General features: G+C 47.3%; 1 protein-coding gene across 2 annotated transcripts in view; it reads right to left on the minus strand.

The window, feature by feature from the left end:
• TRIO (trio Rho guanine nucleotide exchange factor) overlaps positions 1-21,153 on the minus strand; it is a 4,621,980-nt gene that overhangs the window by 2,453,720 nt on the left and 2,147,107 nt on the right. For both annotated transcript variants that reach the window (XM_085606120.1, XM_085606121.1), the window contains exon 20: positions 8,626-8,741. In XM_085606120.1, coding sequence (XP_085462246.1) covers positions 8,626-8,741 — 116 coding nt within the window. The remainder of the gene's footprint in view (positions 1-8,625; positions 8,742-21,153) is intronic.

The following is a 21,153-nucleotide window of genomic DNA, read 5'->3' on the forward strand; positions in this document are numbered from 1 at the left end:
TGCTGACAATATGTTGTTGTATCTTAAGGACATACAGATGGATTTACAGCCATTGGCAGAGAGTCTGGCTCGATTTGGATCTATATCTGGGCTACAGCTAAATGCCTCAAAATCTATATTGTACTCTTTTTATGAGAAATGCCCCCAGTCACACTGGCCCTTTGGCCCAGCACAGCTCACAGTCGGTTACCTTTAAATACCTCGGATTCCAGATATACAAGACGATTCCTGACATACTGGACAGGGATCTGGTCCGTACTGTCCACTCTATAAATCTCAGGTGGCTTTTTAGATTAAATTGCCCCTAACAGCGACAGGACGAGTGGCAGTGGCTAAAATGAGGATGTTCCCAAGACTTCTATATTACTTCGTGAATCTCCCAGTACTGGTACCAGCTTGGATTTTTAAAACTATAGACTCTTTACTGACTGAGCTGGTGTGGGGTATCGGATGCCATTGCATAGCCCTCGCCAAAAAAACAATTGACCACGACCCAAGGAGGTTTGGGGGCCCCAGATTACAAGGCATACTGCATAGTGGGTCAACTCCAGTGGTTGGCATTCTGGCTGCCAGGCTATAACCTGTTTGAAATTGGGTATACACCTACACAACTACGAAATGGAACGCTACAAGCATGGCTCTGCCCCCACTCTAAAAGACGGAAGGATATTCCCCCACTTCTCCAGACAGCATTATACTATTGGAGAGTAGCACTTAAATATACCAAAACACCTTCTCCGTACGCCCCTAATATCCCTCTTCATGGATTACCATCCCACCAAGGGATTTTGTCGGCTCGCAGACTGGCAACATGGGAGGAGTCTGGAGTTACAACTATTGGGGACATGTTTGCAGACGGGGCCTTAATGCTGCATGCTGATTTTGTACGCATCTATGACGTACCTGCAACACTGTTTCTGACACACGCTAGCATATTGCACTATATACATGCGAACTGGCGGGAGGAGCGGCAAGAGTCCCCTACATTCCAATTGTTGCAAACATTACTTGTGAAAGGACATGGAAGTCATTTGGTGAGATGGCTGCACCGGGGCCTAAGGGCACATTGGGAGGTCTCGTTGGCAGCACTACGGCAGAAATGGGAGGCGTATCTGGCATGAGAACTAATGGATAAAGAATGGGAACAAATTCTAGAATACCCCAAGCAAGTACCTCGTAATGCTATATTCAAATTTATCCAACTCTCGATTATGCATAGAGCATACCTCACACCATGTAGGATGCAGGCAATATACCAGAGTGTCTCCTCGGGCTACCCCCGTTATTGCTCACCTGATGCGGGCCTGATACATATGCTGTGGTCATGCCCCTCCCGGGAAACGGCCACTTCAACGCGGCCGTTTCCACGCGTTACCATAACCACACATGCATCACAACGCATGCGTGGTTACAATGAAAAGCCTTTACCACGCATACCTTTACTACGAAATACGTACTAAAGGCATGTGTGCTAAAGTTTTATTTTTTAAAAAGGGGGGACGGGGGGTGGGGGGGGGTCTCCCCCCCCCCACAAAAAAAGCATGGTATAAAAAAAGGGGGCTTGGGGGGCACCCCCCCCCCAAAAAAAACCGCACCTGTTTCAAAAGTATAAAGAAAAAGACGTGGAGGCAATCTGCGTCGTAAGAGGAAACGGAAAAACACTTCCGCTTCCTCTTAACGACGTACAACGTCACCACGGAAGATCAAGGAGAGGAAAGGTAAGGAGGAATGAGGGGGTGGTGTCGTGGAGGGGTAAATTTAAGAGGTGAATTTTTAGGGTAAAAATCATTTAACATGAAAATGCCATCAACATGCATAGTTTAACAACGAAAATCTTTGTAAAAGTATGCGTGTAAAAGGAATTTTCGTGGTAAAGGATATGCATGGTGATGGCATTCGCGTTGTAACGCATGCATGTTAAAGGCATGCGTTACAACGGAATGCGTTGTAAAGTCATACAACCGCCCCTCCCCACAAGGGTATTGGGGTTCAGTTATGACAGGACTATTGCACATCTTGGAACGTCCCATTAGGCTCTCTATCGAGGCCTGTATATTAGGCATATCGCAGATTCCCAAAACAGCAGCGGTACTGCGTCGTTTCATAGACCTCTCCTTAATACTGGCAAAAAAAATGCTCACTCGATGCTGGATGGCCCACTCAGCCTCAAGGGAGGGCGCATGGGAGGAAGATGTTATTCAACGGGCCACAGCAGAAAGGGAGGCTTTACAACGTGAAGAGTACAGGGGGCTCAGTAAAAAGCTGATCTCCATGGAATGGGCTCACTTACTGGAACAATTTAAGGCTCGTGTTAATGATGACTAAAGAAATACTGAAAATAACTCACTAAATTAGATTTGAAGGCACTTCAAAGCGAAACCACTTTCAACAACTGAATGGAAATTCCAGGCCTTCACTTCCTTTCCTTCGATAAATGCTCTCTCCATCATATACAAAAGTACCAATCCACCCAGAATAACCAAGAAAGTTTGCAGTGGGGTGGTGGGAGGGGGGATAATGGGTTCTCAAAAGAAAATGTCATACCACAGAAATACCAATTGATGTTGTCATATATAGGGCCATATGTAGGAAGCCAAATTGCGATCGCAAATGCTGAAATTCGCCGAATTTCGGCGTTTGCGATCGCAATTTGGGCAGTGTGCTATGTAGCACACAAAAACCCACAGGCAAAATAAGGAATCGCAAAATTTGCGATTCCTTATTTTGCAAATGCATTTAAGGAATCCCAAATTGCGATTCCTTAAATGCAATGTAGGAAGCACCCAAGTTGTGCAATTTTGGCTTAAGGAATTGCATATTACCACCAACCTCAGGTTGGTGGTAATTTGCGATTTCCTTGCAAAATGTACTTTTTTGCATTTTGCAAAGTGCCATGTGGCGCACATACATGCCCTTAGCGCATGTATGTGTGCCACATGTGCACACATGTTTATTTCAGGGGTGCAAAAGGGTGTCCTATTGACACCCTTGAAACCTTGAAATTGCATTCTCAATTTGCGATTCTCTAATTGAGAATCGCAAATTGAGAATGTCTTCCTATTCATTCCTATGGGCCTTCTAGCCCATAGGAATGAATGGCAAGGTATTCCTTATTTGCGAATCTCAATTTGGGATTCGCAAATAAGGAATAGGTGGGAATCGCAAAATATTTTGCTAATCCTACCTACATTCCATTTTGCAATTCTCTAATTGCGATTCCCTATAAATTGCAATTAGAGAATCGCAAAACACGTTTTACCTACATATGGCCCATAGTTCATTACCAAGGTATAGGTACTGAAGCACTTTATTGTACAGCTTCACAAACAATAGTAGGAATAGTATACATTTCGGTTAAAGGGGACACTTTATCAGGAGTAACAATAATATTATGTACAATGATGTAACACCCCTTACATGTTATATCATGCCGTTTACTGTTCTATTATATGCGTAACTGTTAAAATGCTTGTAAAAACAAAATGTATATATGCTATTGATTGTGACACAAGTGCTCCAAAGGAGAAAATGCATGTAACCTGTGATTATATATTTCTGAAACTTTAATGAAAATGTGTGTTAAAAACAAAAAGTAAAACAACACAAAGTGCTACATCATGGTCAATGGTGACAGCGTCAAAGGTTTTAATTTTTAATACTTTTAACCACACTGTACAGCAAATACGATGATAGACAACTTAGGTGGAAAAAAACATTGATGAAACTAATAAGAGAGCTATTTGGCTTTGACAATTTTTTGGGACATAAAAAGATAGGACAGCCCTATCGTTTTATGTGTGGACTTCCCCACCACGACTGCTGAGTCTCCATATTCCTAAAGTACAAGTTACTTACCTTCGGTAACGATGTATCTGTTAGAGAAGATTCTAGCCACAGATTCCTTAACGTAGAATTATCCCCAGGCGTGAGACTGAATCCGGAAAATCTTTGCCACAGCATCTCTGCATGCTGGGGGGCGGTGCCTCGCGACCTCGCTTTTACGTTGTCCGCGGATGTGATGTCAGCGAGGTCACATAAGGCCCACCCCGGCGCGCTGATGTCAGTTTTCTTCAGAGAACTTTTCCGCACCATAACGCGGAGTCATCACAAACAAAACTGTGAGAGTATGGAACAGTGTGAGAAAAAATCAGTGAAACAAAAAAAAAAGAGCCCCCAAGCAACGAAATAAGGGAGAAGATTATGAGTAGGCCCCACACTGGAAGAACCAGGGTGCAGGGATGCAAAAGTACATATGAACCTACCGACCAAGTACCAGAAAGGAAGGAGTGGAATAAAGAAACAGAACGAAGCACCCCGCCAGGGAGGAAGAGAAAGAGAGCACCCGCAGAAGAAAAAAGCCACCCGGAGGGAGGTGAGTGCAGAAGACCAAGCTGAAGGGTCCTCGCAGAACGGGGAGGAAGGGTGGGCAGTGAAGGAATCTGCGGCTAGAATCGTCTCTACCAGATACATCGTTACCGAAGGTAAGTAACTTGTACATCTGATAGAGACTACTAGCCGTAGATTCCTTAACGTAGAATAGATACCCTAGCCATACCCTGAGGGGAGGAGGGTCTGCAAGAGAACCTCACCCGCTTGGAAGAACACAGCGCCCAACAGGGGATGTGCCACGGGGACAGGAAGGACGTCCCAGCCCCCTCCAAGGAGAAGGAAGCAAAAACAAAAAGAAGGGAGGGCCAGGATACCACAAGCCTACCTGAAGAGCAAAGGGTGTCCGCCAGAAAACCTGGAGGGACAGACAGCACCCAGCGAGTACCAAAGGAAGAAAAGAACCACCCGCAAATCCAATGAGGAGCGGAGGCAGAGCCCTCCCCAGGAGAACACACACAGCAAAGAGAACCGCTGAACGGGTGTCTGACCCGAGGCAGGGAACAAGGCAGGAACCGCTCCACAGCCGATAAGCGCAGACGTGAGAAGCTCCAGCAAAGCAAGGGACAGGAGCATATGCCGAGGCCCTCAGAGGTGGACCAGAACTACCGGGCGTGCGCAGCAGACAGCTGGCAAATACCATGAAGTAGCGTGCCCAGAACAAGCCGAGCGCAAGGGAACCCTAGAACAAGCCCTAGAGAAGGACCGTCCTAGTAGCACCACCCGGCCCACGAAGAGAAGTGGGACCGGCCAGAAGATAAAGGGACACACGTAGTACAGACCGAAAGCCGGCAACAAGAACACGGGAGAGCACCAGGAATAACCGAGCCCCCCTGGAACACAAGGCAGAGGCCCAGGCCGAAACAACGGATAACAAAGTGGAACACCAAGACACGACGCCGTAAACGGCATGACAAAAGGCGGTCTGGTGACCCAGAGGCTGAAGAGGAAAGGCAAAACGCACAGGAGCATCTATCCCGCAGAAACAAATAACAAAAATGGACGACAGGCAAACCCTGTAGAAGAAGGATAGAAACACCAGAGAATACTGAGCGGGACAGAACCTGGAGCTGCGCTATGGCGGAAGAGAAAGAGAGACCGCACCAAGCAGTATACAATGACGCCAGGAAAACGCGAGGAACCCGAGAAGGGATCCACACCCGCCCAGCTTAACACAGAGCTATACAATACCCAACAAACACCCCACCTAGGGTATGACTCGTCCCAAAACAAAACAGGGAAACACCTCTTAGGGAAAACGGCAGCAGAGGTCAAGGACCCAAAAGACCTGTGGAAAACACCACAGGCGGCTTACCAATCAGCCAAAAAATACACAGAGGGTCCAACCTGAGGACCTATATAGCTGCACTAACAGCCAAAAATCACTCACCACAAGCTGAAGGGCTGAACCAGCAACCAACAGAACAGAGGGGCCAACTTAAGGACCCTGAAGGCTTTCCAAGTCGCACACAGCATACAGACGGGCCAACCAAAACACAAGGCCCCAAAGAGAAAGGTGGGATAAACGCCTCCCATAAGACACCTGAGGACCAACAAGCCGAAGCTTATGGAGGGGGAGGGGATGGAGCCCCGCAAGGAGTTGTTGAATAGCGGAGTCCGCATGGGTGTGAAATAACAGAGCCCCATCAAAAGCAGGTCAACAAGACACTCCCGAACATTCTCCGGAAAGACGCCACCCCGCAACCAGGCATGGCGGCGGAGGGCCACAGAACTCGCCATAGCACAGGCGAGAGAATCAGAGACGTCCAAGGCCGAACGGAGAATAAATGTAGCTAACTCCCGACCATCTCGCACATGGTGCCGCAGATCAGCGTGGGCACCCTCATGGGGGGTGCGAGACAGAAGGGACTCCGCGGAATCCCACAGGTCGAAAGTAGCCCTGGCCAACACACAAAGTGTGTTAAGCCCGCGCAGAGCAGCACTAGTGGAGGCGAAACCACCGGGCCTCCCTTGACGGCGGGAGCAGCACCGAAGGCAAGGAAGGAAAAGCAGCCCGCAGTACAGGACCCAGGGCAGATGGGTGGGGAAAAAAAAGGCAGACTGGATCGTGCGGGGCAGGGTGGTGAAGGAGCGGCTGAGGCACCGGATCCCCGGTAGCAGGACACCCCCAGAAGAGAGTTGTGGAGCGAAGCTTCAAATGGAAGAAGCGGCTCCCCTCCACCAGAGCCCTGGTGGAAAACCTCCAACAAGTGGTCCGTCGGGAGTGGAGCGACCGGGTTGCCCAATTGCAAAATGCCAGTGGCCGTGGAGATGGCCCGGACAAAGGCGACACTCGCCTCCGTAGGGCGTCATGGGGGGGAAAGCAGCTCTTCCTTGGGCGAAGGCTGAAAACTCAGCCGCCCGTCCCAGTGTCCTGTTGGAGGAAGAAAAGGCTAGCTCCTGTAGGATGGAAGACCCATGGACGAATGAGGGGCCTGAGGGGGCTCCGGAGAAGGCAGAGAAGCCTGTGGGGCAGTCAACTGCAGAGAGCGGAAGAGCGGGTCCGGGGGCTCTGTACGTGGAGACGGCCTAGAATCCGCCCTGGAAGCCGCCGGGGAAAAAGCAACGATGAGGCGTCCAGTCTCCGGTGAAGAGGAGATAAGGAGACGACAATCCTCCGGAGAGGAAGGGACATCTGGAGAAGAGCTGACGATCCGACGTCAGGACGGCGCCGGGGAGTCCACCACAGGCACCGGTGAGTCCTCGATCGGCGCCGAAGCTTACCCCGGGGTGCCGAGTCGACCTCCACCACCACGTGCCTCATCGGAGAAGGGGGCGGGGTCAGAGCCGAAGCGGTCAATGAACGGCGCCGAAAAGAAGCCGGCTCGACCTCGGATGAGGCAAGCAGCATGCGTAGAGGACCGAGAGGGGCTCAGGGAGGCGCCCCGGGTCCCAGCCTCCACCCGCGGCGCCCCAGGACAGCCACCTGCCCAGAGGACTGAGGGGGACTCGGGGACGAGCCATGAGACCCGGCGACCTCCTGTGACACCACAGTGAACCCCACGGGGTTTTACGGCGAGGCAGAGATGCCGTGGGTCAAAGAGGGGAACCCCTTAGGGCCGCACCTCGACGACACCACACCTCCAAAACCTGAAGCCAAACTCGTTGGGGGCGAAGCCGCCAGCGAGTCCGCAGAAGGCCCCGCGTAAGGCGAGGGATCCCCGGACGACGCAGGAAGAGGAGGGGGTTCCAAAGAAGCCTGTAGAGCCGTAGCGTAGGCCTTCATCTGGGCCCTGGTCACCCCAACGCCAGGGAACGGCGGATAGGGTGGCGACGGGTGAGGGCGCACATCCCGAGAGGAACTCTCGCCCTCTGCAGAAGGAGCACAGGGCTTCGGTGGCAAGCTGCAGGACTTACCGGCGGGAGAACGACGCCCTGGGGCCTCGGTGAAGAATGATGTCACAGCCTGAATCGGCGGCTTCTGGACCCTGCGACGAGACAGATCTGGACAAGCGGGCCAAAAGCAATTTCATCCGGCACTCCCGCTGGGATTTCGGCTTCAGATGCTGACAAGCTTCGCAGTCCGTAGAATCATGGTGCTCGCCCAAACACCACATACAAATAGGGTGAGGGTCTGTCACCGACATCTGACACGCACAAGAAGCACACGTCTTGACACCCGAAGGCATGGCACACTGTTCCCAACTCAAAGGCTTAAAAAGAGGCCTCAAAACAGGTCAAGGGAAAACACTCCGGATCCGCGTTGCACGCGGAAAAGAAGGAAACTGACGTCAGCGCGCCGGGGTGGGACTTATGTGACCTCGCTGATGTCACGTCCGTGGATGACGTCAGGGCGGGGTCGCAAGGCACCGCCCCCCAGCGGGCAGAGATGCTGTGGCAAAGATTTTCTGGATCCAGTCTCACGCCTGGGAATAATTCTACGTAAAGGAATCTGCGGCTAGTAGTCTATCAGATCTTACTATTACATTGCAGTTTTGTGAATAGTGAAAAGGAGTAAACTTACGCAAACGTATACGTTTACTTTTGTTAATCAGGCCCCTTAGTCTATTAGCTAATTCCTCTTCATGTTCTACATGCACTGATGCAATTAATCACAATAATAAAAGGACAGCTTATGATGGTAGCTCAAAAGATACTTCCAATCTTAAATAAAAGTATGAAAAATGGATGATGGGTGAATGTAACTAACTCAGACGCTGTAAGCTACTCTTTGGCGCTTGTTTCACAAACAAATCCATTTGGTGAAGACTTTCCATGTAGTAATTTATTGCTACTGACCTGTTTGGCACTCCTTTCAAAAACGACAAATTGCTGGCAGTGATCAAGTCTCCTCTTTCGCATTGTCCAGTAGTGTAGCACACGGTTCTCTCGCTGAAACAGTTCATTTAAGGTGTCTACAAAACCAAGTAATTGCATTTAAACTAAGAATGCCGCAGTATTGTTAAAAAACATATACTAAACATACAATGTTTTTTCAGTACAACTGCACATCAAACTTTTTTTTTATTTTTTACAGCATTCAGTAAAAAGGATAAGAAATCTACTGCTGCAATTGCAAATATCATACTCTGAAACCCAGACAAATCCAAGAGTCCAATACATAGCTTTTATTAAAGCTTTCCCTAGCCCCAGTTCAAAGATTAGATTCCTGGCAAAACTCACTCTCAAATCCACACTTTTACAATATGATGGACTTTCAGATCAGAAGTCTATGATCGGAGGTCTGTAAGAAATGAAAATGAGTGAAGGGTACAGTCCCAATGACAAAGTAAAACAGTGTATGGGACAGTACCAGCGTTTTAACAAAAGTTGTACTACATTCCAATCCTTTAACACAGGTTTGCAGGTTTCTGAATTTTCCCTACCAAACTCAGTCCTTCGGATAGGATGCTTCATAAATCTACTTGTGTAAAAAAAAAACACTTGTCCCTTTGGTGCCATGCAGTGAGGTGACAAATTATTTTACCACCTTTCAGCAAATCTACATAACTGGTTTGAAAGTAGCATGAAGTTGTGCTTCAAACCTATTCTAGGAGCATGGTTTCCAGGCTTACTTCTGTAAATTCTTGTGAATTAATGAAAGTAGTAAAGCTGCACTAAAGCACAGACATATACTAGGAGGACAATTGAACTGATGGTCCTCGGCAACGCAGGGATACCCAGGCCCCTAGCCAGGTGGCCACGCTGCCTAGGGAGCACTCCAGTCCAGAGTACTGCTATTAAACATCTCGGTTTCTGGATGGATAAGGAGCTCACCATGAATACCCAGGCAAAGAAGGTGGCAGGTACTTGCTTTGGGCTGTTAAGAAGGCTCCGGAAAATCCTTGACCTAATTCCCTTACAGCTAAGGAAAACGGTCATACACTCCCTGGTTACGTCCCGCCTGGACTATGGTAACGCGCTCCTTTTGGGCGCTCCTAAGTATGTCATCAATAAGTTACAGCTAGTCCAGAAAGCAGTGGCAAGACTTCTGTGTCAGATCCAATGAAGGAATCAGTGAAGAAGCATCGCAGACAGCTACATTGGCTCCCGATTGAGGTGAGAATCAAGTTTAAAGCACTTTGCCTCACTGATAGAGCCATAAACAACAGGGCCCAGTAAAATCAGAAATCTAGTAGGCCAGTACCTGAGGTCAGGCTCTGAGCGCTTGCTAAAAACTAGCAGAATAAAAAGGGCCAGATTGGGAGGGGAGGGGGGGGGAGGAGCTCTTTCCCACCTTGTGCCCAAGCTATGGAACTCCCTTCCTAGGGAGATGAGATTCACAGCATCAGAATCCACCTTCAGGGAAAAACTAAAAACCTGGTGGTTCAATGAGTGCGACTAACCTCTTCTCTCTGTGTTCATGCTTTAGCGCTGGGAGGCCTTCGGGTAGCCATGCGATCTACAAATCCTAATACCTTAACGTACGAGTTACTTACCTTCGGTAACGATGTATCTGGTAGAGACGCTGTCTAGCCACAGATTCCTTAACTTAGATTCCTTAACTTAGAATATCCCCAGGCGTCAGACTGGATCCGGAAAAGCTTTGCAGCAGCACCTCTGCGCGCCGGAGGACGGCGCCACACGACCCCGCCCTGACGTCGTCCACGTACGTGACGTCAGCGAGGTCATATAAGTCCCTTCCGGCGCGCTGACGTCAGTTTTCTTTGGAGAAACTTTTCTGCGACACAACGCGGACCCACCAATAAAAAAACTGTGAAAGTATGGGAACAGTGTGCGATGGATGAAAATCCATGAATAAATAAGGAGGATGGTGCAGACACCAACGTAAAAGACAGAAGTAGACACTACCTATATATAGGTGAAAGAGCTGTGAGAAAGAACCTCGCAAGCTAAGCAAAGATCCTGCCCTAGCGTAAGAAGGGAAGAACATCTAGACAGACAGAAACGGACTGTTGGTATTATGCAGAATAACAGACAAAAACAGACTGCGAGTACCATGCAGAACCGTGACGTCCAGCAAGAACGGAGCGCAGAGAGAACAACAGTCCACCGCAGGAATGAAAAGTCTGGCACTGCCCCTGTAGTAAAGGAGGTCTGAAACAGAGGCGAACAGAGCCCCAAAGGAGTCCAGAACCCTGAGCCAACAGAGAAGGCAGAAGACAGCAGGAGAAGAAGAAAAGGAAGAGGAATCTCCTGGTGTTGGACAATTGAAAAGGCCTTATTTTACAGATAAGAAACCTCTGAGAGGGAGGCAACAGTAGAATTGTGACAGAAACCCCTGAGAGGGAGTCAGTGGTATTATGGCCAGTCTCAAGGGGACGCAACAATGTAAGCACCTATAAGGGAAAAAAATCCTGCCAACTGTAACAGGGGGCCAGTGGAGAACCCCACTTGGCAAGGCCCTCGCAGAACGGGGAGGCTGGGTGGGCGGAAAGGATACCAGATACATCGTTACTGAAGGTAAGTAACTCGTACATCTGATAGAGACATCTAGCCACAGATTCCTTTACTTAGAATAGATACCACAGCCATACCCCAAAGGGGAGGTGGGTCTGCGACAGATCAACAGACAGCGCCAATCTTGGATCCGGCAATAGAGGGACGGATAAAGGTAGGGAAGATGTGGCGCGGAACAGCCCGACAGCAACCCAAGCAGCTCAGAAGAGCAGAAATAACGGGATGGGAGATATCCTAAAAATGACAGAATGGCGCTACACCACACCCATATTAAAAAAGAGGCAGGTAGAATGGTCTGAGCCAGAAAGAAGGACCACTCTCCGCTTAATGGCGCACAATCAGGACACCGACTAAAGTTCAAAAGAACCAGAAAGCTGCAACCACAGCTTAACAGACTAGCTCATAGAAGGAAGGCTGAAGGCGCAGGTGCCAAAAGCCCAAAAGCAAGAGCTAGAAACTGAGCAATGCGATTGGAATAGCCGGCGAGAGAAGAAACACGCCAAGTGCACACCCAATTCCAAAAAGGGGAAATAGGGCAAATAGCATCAATGTTAAACCCGGTGAAGCAGGTAGAAACACGCAGCAGGCAAACGGCCACAGAGACCTCAAAGTGGCTTACACAAAAAGCTTAAAAGTGCCCAACCTGCAGTATGAAGCCAAAGCGAGAAACAACCTACAATATCGCCTTGCAGGCAGTAGTCAAGGACCACTGCAATCATAAGAGCTGTCCCACAGTGAACAATTGGAAAGAGCCTCAGAATCCGAGAACAAACAGTCCAGAAAAGGCACATACGGTGTAGAACACCAAAAAAGGGAGCATTTGTCAAATTGGGAAAACACCCTAGTAAGCGGAAGCAAGGAGGAACATATGGTCAACTTGCAACCACTCAGAAAACCTCCCCCACACATCGCAGCCCCGAAAAGAGGTGGCGATGTAGGAAGAGGAATACCAAAGCCACCTGCACATATACATAAATATATGAACATATAAATATGTAGAGACACAGCAAGCCAGGAGCATGAACATGTCTGTACCGGAGCATACCTAGTACAGCAAGGGCATGTAGGAGCAGTTTTTGAAGAGGAGAGCAAGAAACCTCCCAAGGAGGTGGAACAGGCAACAGGCATGACCATGGCGCAGGAAGATGGCACCAGGGAAAACATAGAACGCCGTACAACGGATACCCAAGCGAAGCATGAAGCCCACAGGGTCTCCAGGCTCAGGTGAAATAAGCAAAGCTATACCAGTACTCCACACAGAGTATGCATACCCCTAAACAACGGGGAACACCTCTTAGGGCAATAAGCAAAGCCAAAAGAGCGCAGTAACGAACCGAACCCGTGAACATGAGTTCCGAGCCATATGACATTACCGAGCTGAGCCACCGGCTCAATACAACAGTCAGAGGACCAGACACAGCAATCTGTGGAACACGGACCAACTGGCAGCCCAAAGCAAATTGCATCCTAGGGATGCCAATAAAAGGGTAATCACCCCTGACCACAGTAAAAGAAGACGTAAGGCTCACCGCCCATGTAAAACACAGAGTGCAGCTAAAGGATGCGAAATGAAAAAGTACCACCACGGAAGAAAGGCCTAAGAAGACCTAAGTGGGAGGGCGAAAGCCCACAAGGAGCCGATGAACCGCCGACTTGGCATGAGCATCAAAAAGCAAAACCCCATCAAAGGGTAAGTCAACCAGTTGCTCCCGGATATTTTCGGGGAAGACACTATCGCGTAACCAAGCATGATGCCTTAAGGCAACAGAGCACGCCATAGCACGTCCCAAAGAATCCACAGTATCTAAAGCCGAGCGGATTGTGAATTCGGCATTGTCGCGGCCATCCCGGAGGAGGCGGAGTAGATCAACCCGAGCACCTTCAGAGGTGGCCAAAAGCAAAGACTCTGCAGAGTCCCACAGGGCAGAAGTAGCCCGTGATAAAACACACATTGTACTCAAGGATCGTAGGGCAGCACTAGTGGAGGCAAAGACGTTCCTGCCCCATGACTCTAGCCATCGGGACTCCAGAGAGGGAGGAAGCATTGGAGGGGAAAGCAGTCTGCAACACAAACCCTTGCACATCAGGGTGTACAAAAAGACAAACAGGATCATGCGGAGCTGGACGGTGGCGGTGCAAAACTGAACGAGCCACCGGATCACCTGAAGCCAGCCGGACCCAGGTACCCAGGAGGGTATCATAAAGGGAAGCCTCAAAGGATAGAAGCGGCTCCACAGTCCCGGACCCCCGATGAAGGACATCAATCATGCTCAAAATGTGGGTGGCCAATGAGACTGCCCTAAAAAAAGCTGCACCGGCCTTAGTAGCCATCCGTGGAGGAGACAACACCTCATCAGTGGGGGAGGGTTGAAAACGGACCCTCTCCAGATAGTGAGGATGCGACCAATGTTTCAAAGAAGGGAGCCCCATTGAAGAATGAGGGTCCCGACGTTGCTCCTGGGGAGGTGAAGAGCTTGTCGGATCTGGGGGAGGCGAAGAGCCCGCCGGATCCGGGAGCTCCCGAGGAAGCTCAACAAATTCCAAGGGGGCACAGGCAACAGTACGTTCGGTGATGGTGGGCGAGAAGACAGCGCTGAACTCCCTCCCGAGGCCTCCGGAGAAGAGTCCATAATTCTGCGCCAACACGGCGCCAAAGCGACGCAAGTGGGTGCCAATCCCGCGTCATTAGACGCCGACCCCGCTACGCCCGGCGTCGAGACGATGATAAGCTCCCCTTCCGAGGAAGGAGCAGACGCCGGAGCCGAGCCCCCGGCGCCGGTATGGCGCCGACCCCGGCTCCGGACAGGCGACCACCTGACCGGAAGCCTGGGGTGTGCACTTATATTCGATGGTTGGGTTTAATCGTACACATATATACTATAAAAAACGTAAATAGTGACGGACACAACACCATATATTGTACACGTACGTAATAATGCACAGATACATACATTGTTAGGAATAGTTATCCTGCTTCATGAGCTCGCACCGGGGGAGGGGGGCCTTGTAATAGTCACTATATGGGGGGTGGAAAAATTTAAAAGCGTTAGCACTTATCAATCACGCCTTGTCATCGTGGCGCTAGACCATACCTAGAGTTGCCTCGTTTTTAAAGACTTCGGCTACAGTCTTACTTACATGCTGTAAAAGGTCTCCTCACCTCTGCCTGCCGCCGCGCTGCTCTGTGTAACACGGGCCAGGTACTGAAGTTTTATGCAGGTTGTTACCTGAATGTTGCCGGAAGCGGTCGTCAAAGTAAAAAGGCTAGTGCGTGTCCTTTTTAAAGATGGCCGCTTATTTTTGTCCCGCTGCGGGAGTAATGGAAATACTCACTTCCTGGAATCGCGGGAAAACAAAATTGTCTTCGTTTGAAAAAAAATAGAACATGAAAGCAAAAACTCTAAAGGCAAAACTAAAAAATGAATAAGTTAGTTTGCTGGAGGGTCCCTGTTCTTTTTAATAAAAAACGATTGGGATGTCATGATTCTCATTATGAAGGAATAAGCGGTGATGTTCCCGTTTCATAAAAAAAGGGAAGGGGTGGTTCATTTCATATATCGAGATTGACAGGTTCTCAAGGTTGTAATTAGAGTCATTGTATTCTATTGAAAAACGATAAAGTTGTCACAAGGTGACTTGTGACAGTGGATGTTGACTGATAGTTATTGTTTAGTCTGGATCTTTATGGATGTTTTTTGTTATGGTCTAGACCATAGTTGATTTGAGGGGTTTCCAGGTCTTCAAAAAAGAAAGAAAAAGAAAAAGAGAGAACGGTGGGGGCAATATTTGTTTTGCCAGAGTTTTCTTTAATGAAGATTTTTTTAGGGAGGTTTTAGTCTCTCAATGATATGTCCTTTTAAATGGTTGTTGTATAGAGGGGTTGCTCCTATTAAAAGGGACGTTTGTAAATCTTCAGACTGGGATGACACATTAGAATTAGATTTATAAACTGTTTCTTATAATTGGCCCCATGGAATTTCATCATTCAATCCTCTGATATTGGTTTTAAGGCGGAACACCCATCTTTGTTCCTTTTCAAGAAGATATTTCTCATTAGGTATTTGTTCAATCACTGTCCAGGTTATGTCTTCCGGTTTGTGACCCAGTTCCAGAAAGTGAGATGCCATTCTTGTAGTGCCTTTTCTGCACTTGATATTGCTTTTGTGTTCACCTATCCTTGTTTTCACTGGTCTTGTCGTCATGCCTATGTATTCAAGCAGGCATGGACAGGTGATAAGGTACACTACGTTGTTACTATTACATGAGGTAAATCTTCTTTGTTCCCATTTAGTTCCATTTTGGAAAATGATTTCTTTACTTTTTTTGGTGAGTGGACAGACTTTGCATTTCCCACATGGATGATGTCCATGTATGTTTGCCATTGCTGTGGATGTATTTTCATTTTTACGGGGTCTTGTGTGTATGATCATGTCGCAAATGCTCTTTCCTCTTCTATGGGAGAAAACTGTGCCTGACACAGATGTTTCAGTTGATGTGTCATATCCTACCCTATGCCCCCGGGATTCCTCCTCGCACTCCCCAGGACTCCCTCGCTTTCCAGGTACGTTCGCGCCAGAGTACCTGACCTTTTGGTACTATAGATCAATCAAAACACTGGAAGACCTGTTCCAGGACCAACACCTGTTAACATTCGACCAACTATTTCAAGACTATAGTATTCCCCTAGGCCAGTTCCTCCTGCATGGCCATCTATCAGTGATGTGCCACAGTGGCACACAGTGGACGAGGAGCCTCCCACGCATGCAGTCTTCCAAACACTGTACACTATGGGTGTACAGTGCGACATTTGATCACCTGGCTGATCATCTGGTCTCCCTGGCGGTAAAAGTGGGAGGATGACTTTGGGCGACCACTACATGACTCAGAGTGGACACAGGCACTTGACTCTCCTCGCTTCATCTCCCGCAACACGCAATTTAAGTGCATCCAATACACAGTCCTACACCGAGCCTATCTGATCCTGGCAAAACTTAACTGCATATTCCCCACTGCTAACCTCACACGCCCCAGGTACCACAGACCTCTGACATATGCTGTGGGAGTGCCCCAAGCTTGCCACATATTGGCAAGTGGTTCATGATGCCCTGACATTTGTCTCTTAATTCACATCTCAATAGGTGAGAGGCGACCACTCTAGGGGTCTATAAGAGGGAGCCAAAATATAGTTCGGGCCCGCTTTACTAATTTTGCGCTACTGCTTGCCAAGTGTTATTACTCTATATTGGAGGGCCTCCCGGCCACTGCTCACGTTTAAATGGCAAAAAGCCCTTCTCCTGTTGGGGGAACGCCAAAAGCTTAAATCGGCAACACAGGGAGGCCCACCAGCTCCGTAAACTGGCCATAGCTGATGCATCAGACATCATGCTTACACAATTCTGTGAAAGGTGATGCGGGAGGGTGACGCCCTCCTATGCCCCGAGCAGCCAGTACTCAGACCCTCCTCCTCCTACAACTGACAAATTGCATACACCAGCAGCTCCATAAACACGCTGAGTAAGCCCCCCCCCCGGAATCTCTTGTGAATGGCCCCTGATGCTGCTTCTTATCCAACTTCGTCATGAGTCACATCCCCTGCTATGACAAATCCTTTGGTGCCCTCCCGTCTGCCATAACTCCTCCCCTGACACTGTGGTTCCATAAGTCTTGCGCTGCCATGTCACTTCACCCCTACCCTAAGTTTACTGTTTCAGAGGTACCCATACCTGCAAATGACAGGACGGAACAGCATACTCCTTCAAACACTCAGCTCAGACTGCATAGTTAGCTTGAGCTCTTCCTCTTCCAGTAGTGGTCTGTATATGGCTTAGCCCCCACTTGGCTCCCATTATGAGTCCCATATAGGTCTTACCCTCAGACAGATATGTTCAGGTTGCCTTATGATACTTCTGAAAAGCATGCTATGTTATTATCCTGTCGTGCCATATTGTACTGGTAAAATGTCTCAATAAAAAGAATTTGTAAAGTATCTCAATTCAATCTTTCTTTGTTTGGCTACAAATGAGCCATAAAAGTAAAGCAATAAAAATGGTACACCTTATTATAAAAATTGATAAACACAATAAAAAGTTCATACAAAGAAAACATTTTTAAAAACACCAATAATTACTTAATCAGATTGCATTGCCATAAACCTTTCTAATCCTCATTGCTACCTGAATAAAATGTATAACTGCTATGCAGATATATTGAGATGGAAGCTGTTGAATTAAAATTAATTCAACCTCCTTATGGCTGCAGGTATTTAACTTTTTTTAAACAGCAAATAGAAAGCGTTTTCTCATAGAGCTATATAAAGTGCAAAATATTAGAACGTGAAAGGTGCTTTGTGCCGATACATTGTCACAGGGACAAGGGGGCAATGTTGTCAACCACAAGCCAACAATGGGAAATGTAAACAGATAATACAATAAATTCACTCAAACAAGTTAAGTAAAAACTAAACTGGGGTTTTTTGACATACAATAGGGTTAAATTGATCTTGATAAAAGCAGGGCCTAAAAATCCCTTGCCTCTAGGTTGCTTAGGAGCTTTTTTCAGCCGAATTACCTAATTTATTGAATTTTCTCTGTAAGGTTTGTCCGGATGCAGTATTCCTTACAGGAACTTGGCTTCATGATGGATCCTTACCTGATGTTATTTCCGCATTCCCTGCCAATTTCGCTCTGATTGGTCTAAATAGACCTTACAGAACTGGAGGAGGTAGCTCCATTATTTTTAAAAAGAGCTATAAATGTAAAATAGAGAACCTCCAGATTCCTACCTGTGAAGTCCTGCTATTTACTCTCTCCGTTACCACTAAATTTACCTTCTCTGGGGCACTTATTTATCGTCGCTCTGGGTATCCCAGTGATGGTGTTTAGCTCTTCCCGATTTACTGGCTCCCCATATTTTTCGGTTAGCCAATTTTACCATGCTTGGTGATATCAAGCTTCATCTTGAAGATGCCAATGATAATTTAGCTTCAGCTTTTATCGACAATTTGGGCTCTCTCAATCTTGCCCTCCTTAACTCTGCACCTACTCACATCGTGGGGCACCCTCTGGACCATCTTTTTCTACCTTAAAGCCTTGTCCGTCACACCTCATCTTCCATTTTGTTGGTCTGATAACTTTGCGGTGCCTTTTAGTATTAGGGTCGCTTCCAACCCTCCTCCTCGGCCTGTTCCGAAACCTAGATCCAGGAACCGGTCCGAACTCGACCTTTCAGAGTTAGATAAGCAGCTTCATAATACAATGTCCATGCTCATCACTCAACCAGACCCAGACTAAATATCAGTGCACCAATGGCTTATGGAGGCCACGGATTCCATCTTGCCTCCTACATCTAAATTGACATGCAGAACGCATCCTCCTGCTCCTTGGTTCACCGAGTCCCTCCGGCTTAAAAGAAAACGTGTAAAATCCTAGAAAGACAATGTAGGAAATGTTATGCGACGGAGGATAAGTCAGATTATGTGGCATGCTGAAAATATATCATGCCCTTTGTAAATCGGAAAGTGTGACTTACTTTACTGAGAAGATTACTAGCTCCCAACATTGTCAGAAGACTCTTTTTAAAGTAGTAAATGAGCTCTCTGCGGCTAGCAACAATCTGCCTCCATTTACTCTTTCTCAACATCAGCGTGACGAGTTCGCTATGTTCTTTCAAAACAAAGTTGATACAATTTATCGTCAACTAGCAGCAGACGCCGCAAACTCTGAGATCCTTAGGCATTCTGCTGCCCCATCGGAAGGTCAGCAGTAAGTGTACTTTTAGCCTAATAAGCCAGTGGAGTCCCCTAAAATTAGGGTATGGTTCTCTTTGGACATGGTAACATTAAAAATTGTACCAAAATCTATAAAGTCGGCCTCCCTGTTAGATCCCCTTCCTCCTGCATAAGTCCGACTTTTAGACGATGCTGCCCTAACTGTTATTCTTAAACTCCTCAATACCTCTTTGAGTGAAGGATATGTCCCTCAGAACTGTAAGCATGCCTTGTCCTCCCCCTTGCTAAAAAAAACTCCCCTTGCTAAAAAAAAAGCTGATCTGGCCCCTCCTGCTGGTCGAATTTCAGTCCGATTTCCCTTCTTTCAGTTTTTTCCAAGATTTTAATAAAGCATGTTAATACCCACCTCTCTTCATTTGTTAAATCTCATCAGATGCTCCACCCATCAGAGTCTGGTTTTAGGGCTGCACATAGTACCGAATCCACTCTCCTTGGGGTCACAGAACGTCTTAGGCAACAGCTCTATTCTGGCAGTACGGCTGCTCTCATTTTGCTTGATTTAAGTGCGGCGTTTGATACAATGTCGCATTCCATTCTGACAGGTCAACTTGATGCTTTGGGCGTAAAAGGCTCGGCCTTGAGATCGCACCTTCCAGGTCTTCTTGGCCAATGTTAGATTCAAGACATCAGCTCTGTCCTCGGGTGTTCCTTAGGGATCCATCCTAAGCCCACTGCTCTTCAACATTTATGTTTGTACGTTGGCAGATGTTGTTGAGAAGTTTGGGCTCACTCTCTTCTCATACGCTGATGACACCTAGATTCCGCCAGTTTAGGGATATTCAGCTGGAGTTTGGACTGGTTAGAAATAATTTTATCAAATTCTTACAGATAAGCAGCTTTTTCAATAAGAAGGGGGGGGCTCATTGGGTTTAGTAGAGTTAAAGCTATAGATATTATTAGAGGTAGCATGAAGGGTGTTATTAGACTATTGTATGCTGAATTAGTTGAATTAAACCAAGACGATTTGGCTAAACATGCGGGAAAATGGATGAAACGGGTGGGTGCTGAACCAGAGTGGTTTTCTGAATCTCTAGAACTAGGCTAGGCGGCCCTGTGTTCAGCTGGGCTTCAAGCGCAGTATTTTAAGACCATCTTTGCGCTTTACCATAACCCGGCAAGAATAGCACAGTGGGGCGGGTCAGCTGGGACTACTTGCCCTCGGTGTGGTTCATTGGCTGCTGCCCACGCCCGGAAAAACTGCTAGAGTCTATTATGAAATTCTTAGATTCGTCACTAGGGCTGAAAGTCACACTTACCCCTGCTCTGATTTTACTTGGAGTTAGCTATAGCGAGCTGCAAAACCCGGCCTATCAATTGCTATTTGTGGCAATGGCGGTAGAGCGCATAAGTATCGCTTCCGCCTGGCTCGATCCGCTATCCCCTACATTTCAGAAGTGGCTCTCACGCTTACTCTCATTGTTTACTATGGAAAGAGCTATTTATGAGAGAAAGGGTAAAAGGGCGAGATTTTTGGGTCGGCCCATCTGGGCTCCTCTAGTAAGGTGGAAGGAGATATATAAAGTTAAAAAACTAAGGCTTATAAGCTGAGCTGAATTGTAGAAAATATTCAGAGGGATATTTTATGTCTAAATGTTCCTTAATTATTCTGGCTGACTTATGTGTGATATATTGCAATGTATTGTTTCAATTTATGGATTATATTGTGGGGTGGATGTGGCATGGTTCATATGGTTCTTTTTTCTTTTAGCGTATTTGATTTGTCAAGGGTGTTTGAGCATTGATGGCTTATCCCTCTAATGTTGCCATGATTATTAAGAAATTTGTCTCTCACCTCACTGTAAAAATTTGTTTATGAGTTTGTGCTGACCATTATTAAAAAATTAAAAAACTGAATAAACAGAGGTTAAAAAAAAATCAAAAAATAAAGATATTGTCAGTTGTGGACTCTGCACAGCTCTTGCATTAGTTTGGTTGCTGTTTTTCAAGCTCTGCTTCCTCCTGTTTAAGCCATGGCTGTAGTTCCATCCGTAAATGTGCGCTTGCTTACATGGAATGTTGGGGGACTCAATAACCCAAGGAAATGCAAACTAGTGCACGCATACCTGAAACACCACAAAGTAAAAATAGCCTTCTTGCAGGAGACCCATCTTCCACCCCAA

This window comes from Triturus cristatus, chromosome 5_1 (genome assembly GCF_964204655.1).
Source record: "Triturus cristatus chromosome 5_1, aTriCri1.1, whole genome shotgun sequence".
In the NCBI taxonomy this organism is placed as follows: domain Eukaryota; kingdom Metazoa; phylum Chordata; class Amphibia; order Caudata; family Salamandridae; genus Triturus; species Triturus cristatus.